The sequence below is a fragment of the Nerophis lumbriciformis genome, linkage group LG08 (genome assembly GCF_033978685.3).
Source record: "Nerophis lumbriciformis linkage group LG08, RoL_Nlum_v2.1, whole genome shotgun sequence".
Classification (NCBI taxonomy): Eukaryota; Metazoa; Chordata; class Actinopteri; order Syngnathiformes; family Syngnathidae; genus Nerophis; species Nerophis lumbriciformis.
Genome location: NC_084555.2, coordinates 10,464,943 through 10,479,297, shown reverse-complemented (window position 1 = coordinate 10,479,297; position 14,355 = coordinate 10,464,943). Strand labels below are relative to the sequence as shown.

At 35.4% G+C, this 14,355-nt stretch overlaps 1 protein-coding gene across 5 annotated transcripts in view; it reads left to right on the top strand.

Moving 5' to 3' along the window:
* rps6ka1 (ribosomal protein S6 kinase a, polypeptide 1) overlaps positions 1 to 14,355 on the top strand; it is a 147,501-nt gene that overhangs the window by 121,069 nt on the left and 12,077 nt on the right. For 4 of the 5 annotated variants that reach the window (XM_061968240.2, XM_061968241.2, XM_061968242.2 and 1 more), the window contains 14 exons: positions 613 to 693; positions 755 to 834; positions 924 to 1,030; positions 3,701 to 3,738; positions 3,814 to 3,956; positions 4,024 to 4,094; positions 4,179 to 4,267; positions 5,458 to 5,522; positions 5,815 to 5,917; positions 5,997 to 6,127; positions 9,872 to 9,997; positions 10,065 to 10,154; positions 10,235 to 10,393; positions 13,671 to 13,832. In XM_061968240.2, the coding sequence (XP_061824224.1) occupies positions 613 to 693; positions 755 to 834; positions 924 to 1,030; positions 3,701 to 3,738; positions 3,814 to 3,956; positions 4,024 to 4,094; positions 4,179 to 4,267; positions 5,458 to 5,522; positions 5,815 to 5,917; positions 5,997 to 6,127; positions 9,872 to 9,997; positions 10,065 to 10,154; positions 10,235 to 10,393; positions 13,671 to 13,832 (1,445 nt within the window). The remainder of the gene's footprint in view (positions 1 to 612; positions 694 to 754; positions 835 to 923; positions 1,031 to 3,700; positions 3,739 to 3,813; positions 3,957 to 4,023; positions 4,095 to 4,178; positions 4,268 to 5,457; positions 5,523 to 5,814; positions 5,918 to 5,996; positions 6,128 to 9,871; positions 9,998 to 10,064; positions 10,155 to 10,234; positions 10,394 to 13,670; positions 13,833 to 14,355) is intronic. The other variant, XM_072913635.1, reaches the window with a different exon arrangement.

The following is a 14,355-nucleotide window of genomic DNA, read 5'->3' as shown; positions in this document are numbered from 1 at the left end:
TATACTATGTATTGTAATAATTAATAACATATTGAATAATTAATCAAATTATTTCATAATTGAATGCACTTAATAACACATTTATGTAATTGATTCCAATTCAAAAATAAGGACACATTTAAATACGTATTTTGAGGATGTATTTACTTAATTAATTTTGTCCTATTTGACCCTCCATAATGTTTGGGCTCATTTGGTCAGAGTGAAAGTATGACCCCTGGTACGACCAGCGGTCCAAACCAGTATAGCCGACTTCCTTTTGTCTGTTTGTTTTTCAACAAGGCTTCTTTTTCGCGTGTCCTGTCATGACAGACGTCTCCACCAAATTTTTTTTAAAATTTGTTTTTATTGCATTTTTTAAAAATTATCTGACTTTGCGTCAATTTGGTAGCAGGATTCGTATACAAACACAACCGTTTCCCACTTGTGGACACTGCAGTGTGTTCATTCTCACCACAAGGGGCAGTAAATGCTATAAGAAATGCTCATGGTTCTCTACCATCATTTTGTGAGTTTTTTTCTTTCATCACTCAGGAATGACGACTGTTTACTGTGCATCTGCCATCTTTATTTCATTTCTGCTGCATGGTGCTTTCTGCTTGCTTGTTTCAGTGAGGGATCGTGTGAGGACCAAGATGGAGAGAAACATCCTGGCTGACGTAAACCACCCGTTTATTGTCAAGCTGCACTACGGTCAGTCAATGGCGAGCCTCTGACATGACGTCAGATTTATAAGTGACGTGTGTAATTGCAGCTTTCCAGACCGAAGGGAAACTCTACCTGATCCTGGACTTCCTCAGAGGCGGAGATCTCTTCACCAGGCTGTCTAAAGAGGTCAGTGATTGGACGACATCGCCACACCTTTTGTGTTTCCTCGCCACTCCTCATGAGACGTGCGTGTCTTTTTCTTACCGTTTTTCTAGGTGATGTTCACAGAGGAGGATGTGAAGTTTTATCTTGCAGAGCTGGCACTTGGTCTGGACCACCTGCACAGCTTTGGCATCATTTACAGAGACCTGAAGCCTGAAAAGTAAGCATGTATAAGTAGATTTTTAAAATAGACGTAATGCATATTTGACTGGATTTTGTGTGATCAATTGCTTTGTAATGGATTCACATATTTTATTTTGTTCGATATTCTGTCTTATAGTGTCATTTCATGTCTACAGGGCACTCATAAAAGTAAAAAAATATATATATTTAGAAAGTCGTAAAAAGGTTTCTTATGCTGTAATTATAATATGTTAATAAATAAATATAAATATTACAAGTTATGTACATATTTGTTTTTCCTATAAATAACAAGTAAACGATAAACTGAAATACTCTGACAACCACAATTCAGTTTAATCTAATATGTTCAAAAGTCACGTGATTGTATTTCAGTTAATGTCCAAAGTTTATATAAAAATGAAAAAAAATATGTTAGGTCCAAGAGGAAAGAAAAGTGTTTATTATCTCCTACCGCAGTAAAGCCAATTTAAAACTGCTATGCCGCTTTGGCATTAATTTAAAAAATAAACAAAACACAATAAATGGGTGAAAACTATTAAAAAACTAATGTTTTTACACATTATATCTTGGGGAAAAGGTTTGGCTATAATATAAACTTAGATAGTACATTTGTTGTAGAAATTTGGTCATAGATCTCTCACAATGTTAGCAGTCAAAGTGATGCTAAATCAGCAATTATCTCAATGGGCTTTCGAATGGACTCGGCCGCGATGCTACTTAACAAAAATAAAACTATTACAAAGGACATGTTCACTCATCGCTGGATCGAAGTCTAGCAGAGACCAAGTAAAATTGTATCCACAAGGTCATTCTGTCCATCGAAATAGAACAGGCAAACACCTGCAAAGTACTCATGTACCAAACAACCGCATTGACTTTATTTGCCCTTCATAAACATGTGCAAATGTTGTTTTTTTAGCTTAATTAAAGACTTAGCATTTACTACTAATAATTACTGTAAATGTCTAAATACACTCTACCAACATACCATTTTGAATACAGTAAACCATTGCTTATTGTTGTTAATTGGTTCTGAGCCTGATTGTGGTGGAATTAATATATGCAAAGTAGAAATTATTCATTATAAATATAATATTTTCATAGTTTAAAAAAATGTTTTTTAAGTGTTTACGATCCTCTAGGCATGAAATAACACCCTTTAGTCACCTTTACAATATAGTAATGCTGCCTGCGACTGAGCCAATCAGTGACTACGATACTGAATGGCATGCTCTGATTAGTTTGGTCTCCCCTAATAACCAATATTACTATTGTATTGATATTTTTAGTTCATTTAGACTTTTTTTATGCTTATAAAATACCTGATATAGGCCAAAAATATGTAGAAAATTCCTTATGATTTTTGTTTTAAAACCACAAAATGTGCGATCAAACCTCGAAGTGCGACGTGGCGAGGAACGACTTTACTGTACTTGGATAAAGTACCTGTAAAGCATTCTGGGAAATGAAGTATTTTTTCATAATTTGAAAGTAGTAATACATCAAATTAAATCGTCTTTTTTTTTTTAGAATTTTTTTTAATTCATATTTGTCAATAAAAAAGCATTAGCTGAAACTAGTATGTGTACATGAACTTCATAGTAATATGTATATAAAATATGTAAAACTGTCAAGCATATAATATATATGGAATATACTGTCAAGCATGATTCTGGAATACAAAAAATGATCAGTTATTAATTAAATGTATTTAAATTTTTTATTACTTTGTTGCAATGGTTTTACAAATTATATCCTTTTTTTGTCTTCCTCAAATTTACAGTGAATGTTTTTTTGTTTTTTTTTAAATAAGTAAAGAGAAAAAATAAATAAATGGAAAACTACAATTAAAAAATAACTCCCATGCATACATACTTTAATCAATCAATCAATCAATGTTTATTTATATAGCCCTAAATCACAAGTGTCTCAAAGGGCTACACAAGCCACAACGACATCCTCGGTACAAAGCCCACATAAGGGCAAGAAAAACTCACCCCAGTGGGACGTCGATGTGAATGACTATGAGAAACCTTGGAGAGGACCGCATATGTGGGTAACCCCCCCCTCTCTAGGGGAGACCGAATGCAATGGATGTCGAGTGGGTCTGACATAATATTGTGAGAGTTCAGTCCATAGTGGATCCAACATAATAGTAAGAGTCCAGTCCATAGTGGGCTAACAATTGTACATCATATCATACTCATTATTTCATAATTTAAGTAGAGATGACGCACTTACCGTATACTTATTATATACATATTATATACTGTCATCTTTATTGCTGATTGCATTACAGACATCTTCTAGATATAACTTATTAAATATGTCTGTTTTGTCTCTAAATACTAAACGTAAATTTTTCCATTCAGCTTTTCTGTGTCAGGGCTGTTGTCCGAGGATTTTATATTAATTTTATATTATTTTTTTCCAAGTCTTTACAATCTGTTTAATTGCAGTAGTAATTAATAAGTTAAATAAAAGGAAGAAATGTCATTTCTACATCCTTAGAATTCAATTCGACTTCCTTTTTGCAACATTGGTTCATTTCTTTTTTATAGCGCTTATTCCATTAGCGTCACAGGTAAGCTGGAGCCTATCCCAGCTGCCTTTGGGCGAGAGGCGGGGCATCAATGAGCATTTGTAGGCTAAAATTCGGCTAACATTTCCTACAATTGTCTTGCAGTATTCTCCTAGATGAGGAAGGTCACATCAAACTTACAGGTCAGTAACGTAATGTTGTGAAAATATGTTGAAACATAATACAAAAATAATAATAATTAACTGTACTTTTTGAAGATTTTGGTTTGTGCAAAGAAGCCATCGACCACCAGGAGAAGGCCTACTCCTTCTGTGGGACTGTGGAGTACATGGCCCCTGAGGTGGTCAACAGGCAAGGACACACCCACAGCGCAGACTGGTGGTCGTTTGGAGTACTGATGGTAAGGAAGTAGTCGTATCGTGCAATATTAATGCGCTATAATTTCTGTCGTATGTTCTCTGTGCTAGTTTGAAATGCTGACTGGATCGCTGCCCTTTCAAGGCAAAGACCGCAAAGAAACGATGAGCATGATTCTTAAGTTAGTGAATACGCAAAACGTTTGCCGAACATTTCCCCATGTGATGGATGATTGACAGATGGTTCTTGTCCTTTTCTCCCATAGGGCTCGTCTGGGAATGCCTCAGTTTCTCAGTGCCGAGGCTCAGTCTCTGCTCAGGGCTTTGTTCAAGAGGAACCCCGCCAACAGACTGGGTCAATATCCAATTCAACTTATTATTGAAGTATCAAAGAGGCTTTGGTTGAGATCCATACATACACACTACATACATACATACATAAAGACATACATTATAGTCATAAAGTACCAGACAAAAGTTTGTAAACAGTTTCTTTTGCCATTCAGTGAGAAAGGGTGTCCAAGGTTTAAATTAAATAAAAATAATACATAAAATCTTCAAAAACAAAAAGGGATAGCTTTTTTTTTTAAATTAATTATTGAATAGGAAATGCATACATATAATATTGATTAGACATTCCTTTTTAAAAGGGCATATTTAAATAAATAAAAAATATTTATTACAAAGTTACATTATATTCATAGATATTTTTTTGTTTTGGTCTTAGCTTATTAATTATTAATTGATAAATAATAAATACATTTACTACAAATGTTATTTTATGTTTTTAAATTAGGATATTTTACTCAAAAAAGGAGCTGTATTTTAAAATAAAAATGTATTAAAATTTATTTTTAATTAATTGTTATTTTTATTTAGATTTTTTACCTCATTGATTAAATAATAAATACATATAGTATAAACATTGGATGTGTTTTGTAATAATTCATCAAAAATATGAATTTGTATGACTGTAAATTATTTAAAAAAAATGTTATCTTATATTTTAATTATTAAAAAAAAGAGCTGTTTTAAATAGTTAATATTTATTATCTATTTAAATACAATTTCTTAGTTTAAGTTTATTTTTCATCCATCATCCATTTTCTACCGCTTGTCCCCCTCCTGGGTCACAGGGGTGCTGGAGCCTATCCCAGCTGCATTTGGGCAGAAGGCGGACAAGTCGCCACCTCATCGCAGGGTTAACACAGAGAGACAAACAACATATTTTACCTTATTAATTAAATAATAAATCCATGTAATATTGATTGGACTTTTTTTTTTTTAACTAAAATAAGAGCTGTATTTAAAAAAAATATTTCTTAGTTTAAATGTATACTTTTAGATGTTAAAACTTATTCAAACGAAGATTTGTATGTTAATAACTCCTGTTGTTTATTTAAATTGTACTTTTTTTACCTTATTCTTGATTAAGTAATACACATATGTACTAATAATTGGACATTTAATTTAAAAATTTGATATTTTAATGAAAAAAAAGAGCTGTAATTATATGATTGAGTATGAAATTATGTTTCACTGTAGGATCTGGTCCTGATGGAGCGGAGGAGATTAAACGCCACGGTTTGTTTTCCAACATCGACTGGAACGTGAGTGTGCTGTTAACTTGTTGTTTTATTTAAAGCTGCTTTATTGTTTTTAATCACTCCAACTATTTTATTAACTCTGGTTAATATTTTATCATAATATTTATATTGCTCCCTTGTGTAGCACTAGGTTGCTGAGGAATCTGTAGTTCCTACAGTAGTCAGCATGACTGACAAATGCAGTTTTTTTTCACCAGCCTATGAGGCAGTTCTAATGAGCACTGTGAATTCTGCCTAGCAACAAGTAGTCATGCAAACATGAGCATGTATTTTATATCAAAAACTGTCCTTGCAGAAACTGTTCCGCAGAGAAGTCAAACCTCCTTTCAGACCGGCGGTGGCTCGCCCTGACGACACATTCTACTTTGACTCTGAGTTCACCTCCCGTACTCCTAAAGGTCAGAGGTCAAACGCTTCTCCCTGGAAAGCGGTGTCGTGACAGAAAAAGCTCACATGTCAAATTGTTCCTTCCTTCAGATTCTCCTGGCGTGCCGCCGAGTGCCGGAGCTCACCAGCTCTTCAGAGGCTTCAGCTTCATTGCGTCGACTCTGTTGGAAGAGGAAGGTTTAGTTGAGCCGGTGCAGCCGCCGCCTCACCCGGTGGTGCAGGTAAGACGGTAGAAGCGAGGAGACCTTTACTTTGACTATGTATATGTACATAAATGTAATACATATACAAACCCCGTTTCCATATGAGTTAGGAAATGATGTCAGATGTAAATATAAACGGAATACAATGATTTGCAAATCATTTTCAACCCATATTCAGTTGAATATGCTACAAAGACAACATATTTGATGTTCAAACTGATAAACTTTTTTTTTTGGCAAATAATCATTAACTTTAGAATTTGATGCCAGCAACACGTGACAAAGAAGTTGGGAAAGGTGGCAATAAATACTGATAAAGTTGAGGAATGCTCATCAAACACTTATTTGGAACATCCCACAGGTGAACAGGCAAATTGGGAACAGGTGGGTGCCATGATTGCGTATAAAAGTAGATTCCATGAAATGCTCAGTCATTCACAAACAAGGATGGGGCGAGGGTCACCACTTTGTCAACAAATGCGTGAGCAAATTGTTGAACAGTTTAAGAAAAACCTTTCTCAAACAGCTATTGCAAGGAATTTAGGGATTTCACCATCTACGGTCCGTAATATCATCAAAGGGTTCAGAGAATCTGGAGAAATCACTGCACGTAAGCAGCTGAGCCTGTGACCTTCGATCCCTCAGGCTGTACTGCATCAACAAGCGACATCAGTGTGTAAAGGATATCACCACATGGGCTCAGGAACACTTCAGAAACCCACTGTCAGTAACTACAGTTGGTCGCTACATCTGTAAGTGCAAGTTAAAACTCTCCTATGCAAGGCAAAAACCGTTTATCAACAACACCCAGAAACGCCGTCAGCTTCGCTGGGCCTGAGCTCATCTAAGATGGACTGATACAAAGTGGAAAAGTGTTCTGTGGTCTGACGAGTCCACATTTCAAATTGTTTTTGGAAGCTGTGGACGTCGTGTCCTCCGGACCAAAGAGGAAAAGAACCATCCGAATTGTTATAGGCGCAAAGTTGAAAAGCCAGCATCTGTGATGGTATGGAGGTGTATTAGTGCCCAAGACATGGGTAACTTACACATCTGTGAAGGCGTCATTAATGCTGAAAGGTACATACAGGTTTTGGAGCAACATATGTTGCCATCCAAGCAACTTTACCATGGACGCCCCTGCTTATTTCAGCAAGACAATGCCAAGCCACGTGTTACATCAACGTGGCTTCATAGTAAAAGAGTGCGGGTACTAGACTGACCTGCCTGTAGTCCAGACCTGTCTCCCATTGAAAATGTGTGGCGTATTATGAAGCCTAAAATAGCACAACGGAGACCCCCGGACTGTTGAACAACTTAAGCTGTACATCAAGCAAGAATGGGAAAGAATTCCACCTGAGAAGCTTAAAAAATGTGTCTCCTCAGTTCCCAAACGTTTACTGAGTGTTGTTAAAAGGAAAGGCCATGTAACACAGTGGTGAACATGCCCTTTCCCAACTACTTTGGCACGTGTTGCAGCCATGAAATTCTAAGTTAATTATTATTTGCAAAAAAATAAAATAAAGTTTATGAGTTTGAACATCAAATATCTTGTCTTTGTAGTGCATTCAATTGAATATGGGTTGAAAAGGATGTGCAAATCATTGTATTCCGTTTATATTTACATCTAACACAATTTCCCAATTCATATGGAAACGGGGTTTGTACATATAACCACCTGAAGACAGGAATGAGTAGCATTCATTTAAAAAAGATCACCATAATCTAGCACAGATAAAAATGTGGCAGAGAAAAGGCGCTTTTTTACACCAAAAGAAAATCATCTCTTATTACGGAAGAAAAAAAAACATTTAAGTTTTAGTTTCTTCACCAGTTGATCAATAAAAGGTTTAAAAGTGAGGGAGTCAATGTATTATTTATATTCATGCAGGACTTCTATGACATTCCCTTCAAGAGTGGACACTAACGGGGGAGTTTGAGGCACCTTTCTATGTTTGAAAAACAGCGTAAGTTTTGTCTTGTCAGCATTGAGAACCAGTTTTAAGTCAGTAAGGGCTTTCTGCAGGGATTTATTTATTTATTTTTTGGTCCTGTCTAGCTACTCAGGTAAATCATATAGTTGATGTCGGCTGTTCAGATTTACTTTACAAAAGAGAAGTGTGGGATACTTCTCTTGTTGCCTTATTTGTATTTGACTTTATTAAATGGATTTATATTATTATTTGGTGCATCCGGGCTGTAGCAGGAGGGGATAGAAAGAGAAAAAAAGGAAGATAGAGGGGGAACTTGCGGGGACAAGACAGAGAGACAACAACAACAGCAAACACAACAATAACAATAACAACAACAACAACAATATAACAACATCAGCAAATAGGATATGTACAAATATGATGGTAAAAGTGATAGCAAAGAAACAGTTAGTGAAATAAATAATAATACAGCAATGACAATGAACATTATTACACTACAAATGGAGCAATACAAATACCAGTAGAAATAATACTATTAATAATGAATAATAACAATAATTACCTCTATTATCAACAATACAATTGTTCAGATGCAACAATACATATAAGACAAAAAAAAAAAAAAAGATCACCATAATCTATCACAGATAAAAATGTGGCAGAGAAAAGGCGCTTTTTTACACCAAAAGAAAATCATCTTTTTTTACGGAAGAAAAAACCCAATTTAAGTTTTAGTTTCTTCACCGGTTGATCAATAATAGGTTTAAAAGTGAGGGAGTCAATGTATTATTTATATATGATGATAGTATATATGATAGTATATATCTGTATCATGAATCAATTTAAGTGGACCCCGACTTAAACAAATTGAAAAACTTATCGGGGTGTTACCATTTAGTGGTCAATTGTACGGAATATGTACTTCAGTGTGCAACCTATGAATAAAAGTCTCAATCAATCAAACATTCCGTTCAAAAGTGGACACTAACGGGGGAGTTTGAGGCACCTTTCTATGTTTGAAAAACAGCATAAGTTTTGTCTTGTCAGCATTGAGAACCATTTTTAAGTCAATAAGTGAATACTGCACAACGGCAAAAGCTTTCTGCAGGGAATTAACAGCCTGTTCAACAGATGATCCAGAGCAATAAATAATTGTATCGTCAGCATAAAAATGCATATTAGCATTAGGGAAATGTTGTTCGAGATCCATCCATCCATCGATTTTCTACCGCTTGTCCCTTTTGGGGTCGCGGGGGGTGCTGGAGCATATCTCAGCTGCATTCGGGCGGAAGGCGGGATACACCCTGGACAAGTCGCCACCTCATCACAGGGCCAACACAGATAGACAGACAACATTCACACACTAGGGCCAATTTAGTGTTGCCAATCAACCTATCCCCATGTTCATGTCTTTGGAGGTGGGAGGAAGCCGGAGTACCCGGAGGGAACCCACGCAGTCACGGGGAGAACATGCAAACTCCACACAGAAAGATCCCGAGCCCGGGATTGAACTCAGGACCTTTGTATTCATTGATGTATAATATGAATAAGAGTGGCCCCAGTACAGATCCCTGAGGCACCCCTTTATGAACAATGACAAATACTGAACAAAGGCCCTCATATTTAATACACTGGGTCCTGTTATCTAAATAATCTTATTATCTGTTATCTTAATAATCTTCTTGTCCCTCATAAAGATTGTAAACAGGCAGAATACAAAAAAAAAATTGCAGTTTTCCTTTAAAATGTAAAAAAATTCCAAATATAAAAACAAAACCCTGTTCTATAAGAAGTATACCCTTAAATGTTGAAGTCCATTTTTCCTTTGCAGCAGCTTCACGGGAAGAACTTGTTGTTCAGCGACGGCTACGTGTTGAAGGAAGACATCGGCATGGGCTCCTTCTCCGTGTGCAAGCGATGTGTCCACAAGGTCACCAACACAGAATACGCCGTCAAGGTACATCTGCTCGCCTGTCTAAAATGGCACTTTCTTCTGCTCCTGCTAAACTCCTGTCTCTTGTCAGATGATTGACAAGACCAGCACGGACCCCTCGGAGGAGATCGAGATCCTCCTTCGATACGGCCAACACCCAAATATCATAACACTGAAGGACGTGAGGATCATGCAGTCCGCACGTGAACGCCGCTTCTCTTCGAGCTCGCACAAACGTACTGTTGGCGCTCCCCGTTGCAGGTGTACGACACGGGGAAGCAGGTGTTCCTGGTGACAGAGCTGATGCGAGGCGGGGAGCTCCTCGACCGCATCCTCAAGCAGAAGTTCTTCTCGGAAAGGGAGGCCAGCGCCGTGCTGCACACCATCGCCAAGACTGTGGAGTACCTGCACTCACAAGGGGTGAGGAACAGCGCACGACGTCCTTCATCACACCTAATGGTGCAAATCAGACATGCGATACCGAAGCTACACTCGATAATATCCGCCATGATTTTGTCATTGCGTCGTTACATTACTTCTCAAGTAAACAGGCTATGAAACATGACACCACCGTTATATTAGAGGGAGATTTTTTAGGAATTTTGCATGTCATACTTAGACTTAGACTTTCTTTTTATTGTCATTCAAATTTGAACTTTACAGCACAGATAAGAACGAAATTTCGTTACATAAGCTCATGGTAGTGCAGGATAAAAAAGCAATAAGGTGCATGTATAAATAAATAAATATATATAAATAATATATACATTTATATATATATAAAATAAATAAATATATATAAATAAATAGATTACTGTACAGATAAATATATTGCACTTTTTCACATGCGTCCACGTTTATGGATGTATGTTATATTGTCTTTTTTATTCCAGCGAGTTAATCCATTTTGGGGGGAGTTGAGGGGATGATTTAATTATGATGCGTTCAAGAGTCTTACGGCTATTATGAAAGACATGACAACGGGTATATATTTTTAATGCATTCTAACTCGTAAATAAACGTAAATAAAAGTCCTCTTACAGCGGAGCCAATGGGAGGTCCTCTATTCCGCCCATAAAACCCAACAAAAAAACATTCACAAAGCGCCAACAATACTCCATTTACATTTCGTGACTTGAATATTAACCAAGTATTAGTGGTATTGTTATTATAAGCGCTAACGCAGACAAACTATTTATAGCTTGTGTGCTTATACTGATATGATCGACTGATCAGCTGCTTCCTTGTTTACTTGCTCGTCAAACTGTATTGTAGATAATATATCATGCTTCTCACCTGGATAGTAGAAGAATGAGGAAGTATTTAAACAAGTTGGTAGACTTTGACAGCCAATTTAGACTCGGAAATGGCGGGAACGACACAAAAAGACGCTTGGTTCCACCCCTCTTTTTTTTGTGAGGATTTATATAAATGGGATTATCCAGCAGTCGGCATCCTATTGACAGCAGACATTGTACAGTAAGTGATGTTTTATTATGTTTGTCGGCTCTCATAAAGTCTGCAGTGAGTAATAATCAGTGATGATGTAGTTTTAAAATAAGCAAGCATTTTGATAAGTTATGTTTAAAATGATCAAAATACATAAATATTCAATGTTGTTCATATATACTTACATCATGTATATAAAACCTTAATGGAGGTGTTTAGATGTTTTTTAAGGGCTTTATAGGCAGAATCGTGCGGCTCCCATTGGTTCCATTGTAAGCAGACTTTTAATTGTATATATTTACGAGTTAGAATGCATTTAAAAAAGCCATCTGTCGTCATGTCTTTCATAATGATTGTAAACGAAAAGCAAAATTATAAAAAAAAATTTTTTTAAAGTGCAGTTCCCCTTCATCAAGGTAAATACTTATAACTATTACATGGCATTTAACTTTGGTGAGTGCTAAATTTGTGAGTTTTTATTGCACAACTTATACATAAATGACACGTTAAAAGAAGGGTTTAATACACTTGAGACATTTTTACAAAAAAAAAGTCTAAATTTTTCCTACTTTGATTTTAGGTTTTAGTATGATTTTAGGCTCAATGTGTTAATATTATGACTGTCAGATGATTATGAAAATGGTATCACATTAATCACAGTTTACTAATAAATCATGTTTAATTAAATGTATTATATTATATATATGTATTATTTATAATAAATAATTGTTAATTTATCAAACTACATATATTTTTTATATATTTTTATACCTAATATATTATTTAATTATATTTTGCCATGCTCTCCTGTTTGATAACAATAAAGCATACTATTATCATTTGTGAATTAGTGAAGTGAAGTGAATTATATTTATATAGCACTTTTCTCTAGTGACTCAAAGCGCTTTACATAGTGAAACCCAATATCTAAGTTACATTTAAACCAGTGTGGGTGGCACTGGGAGCAGGTGGGTAAAGTGTCTTGCCCAAGGACACAACGGCAGTGACTAGGATGGCAGAAGCGGGGATCGAACCTGGAACCCTCAAGTTGCTGGCACGGCCGCTCTACCAACCGAGCTATATAATAAATATATATATTGTTTATGATAAAAATAAAAATGATCAGATTAGTAAGTAAGTAAGTAAATACATTTTATTTATAAAGCGCTTTTCACAGATAAAATCACAAAGCGCTGTACAAAACATAGGCAAAGTAAAACAACAATTCAATTAAAACAACAGGGGCAACATCATAAAAAGCATACAAAGTGGATTAAAAATGATAGTTAAAAGGTGCATTAACTAAAAGCTTTACTAAAAAGAGACATTTTCAAATGTTTCTTAAAGGTTTCAACACAGTCAAGATCACGGAGAGACTGGTGCAAATTGTTCCAGAGTCTGGGAGATTAATCACATTTACAAACTTATCACGATGATTTATTATCTAATTAATTAAATGATCAGATTGTATATATTGATCAGCTTAATGACAGTTTACTAATATATCATGATTTATTTACAGCATCGTTTTATTTAAGTTTTGAATGGAATGATCATATTATATGTACGGTATTAATAATACAGTATACATCATATATTAGTGTTATTTATAACGAAAATAATTAATTTATTAAGTTCATTATATTGATATTTTAATAATTGAATATTTTATTTATAATAACTAACTATACAGCATACAATATTATTATTTATGGTAAAACATATTAACGTAATATATTTATAATATATATTTACATATCATTATTTTTTTAATTTTAGAAAATATTAATGTGTTGTTTAACAGCAGTAACTATTGTGTTTATTTAATCACGTTAAAATGTTTGACGCTATCAACACATGTGCATCATGTCAAACCATACTTCTTGGTTATGACAGCGGACAGAGTCTGGTGCTCTTTTTTTTCCAACTTTATCCTGGCCTTAACACAACAACGGGGCCTTTTTTTTTTACCTTGGATTAATCATGATTAATTGATGTCATTTGTGATTAGTCTAATTTAAAAAAAAATTCATAATTTGACACATACTTAGTTATTAAATCCAGCAGGACTCCTAAGTTTTTGTCGCATGGTACTACTTCAATAATCAACAAAGTGCTCCTTTGCAAGTATTTGAAAGGGTTAAAGGAAGTGTCATTTACATTCTTGCCCACAAGGTAGCGCTACGAGACTTGTCTTTTCCCCAAGTATGTCACTGTGGTCATCCACAAGCACACCTTTTCTGTGTAGGTGGTGCACAGAGACCTGAAGCCCAGCAACATTCTGTACGTGGACGAGTCGGGCAACCCAGAGTCCATTCGCATCTGCGACTTCGGCTTCGCCAAGCAGCTGCGCGCCAACAACGGTCTGCTGATGACGCCCTGCTACACCGCCAACTTTGTAGCTCCTGAGGTGAGCCCAAAATAACGGGGGTGGGAATGATCCAGTTCCAGGGTCAAACTGTCACCATGAAGTCATATTTGGCATTGTTGACAATATCAGGCCTCGAATTTTTACTTTTTAAGGTCAAGGCAAGGGTTGCCTTAAAGGAGGGCTCATATTTTAAGTAATAATTAAGATTAATGTTATCAATATGATTACTGATTGTTAAGTAAAGCAGTGTTGGGGTGTGAACGTAATACCATCATGTCATTTGTAATGTCTAATAAAAAGACTATAGATAAATGTTATCCATATATTTATAGACAAATATTAGGTTTTTTTGTATCAACTTGTCAGCTTTTTGTCATTACATGATGCCTTTATCTCTATTTTTACATTTTGATAGAGAGAGTTTTTATTTTTATATTTTTTTAAGTTATGTACATCATGTAGATCAGTGTTTTTCAACCTTTTTTGAGCCAAAGCACATTTTTTTCATAAAAAAAATACGGAGGCACACCACCAGCAGAAAAGGTTAAAAAATTAAACTCCA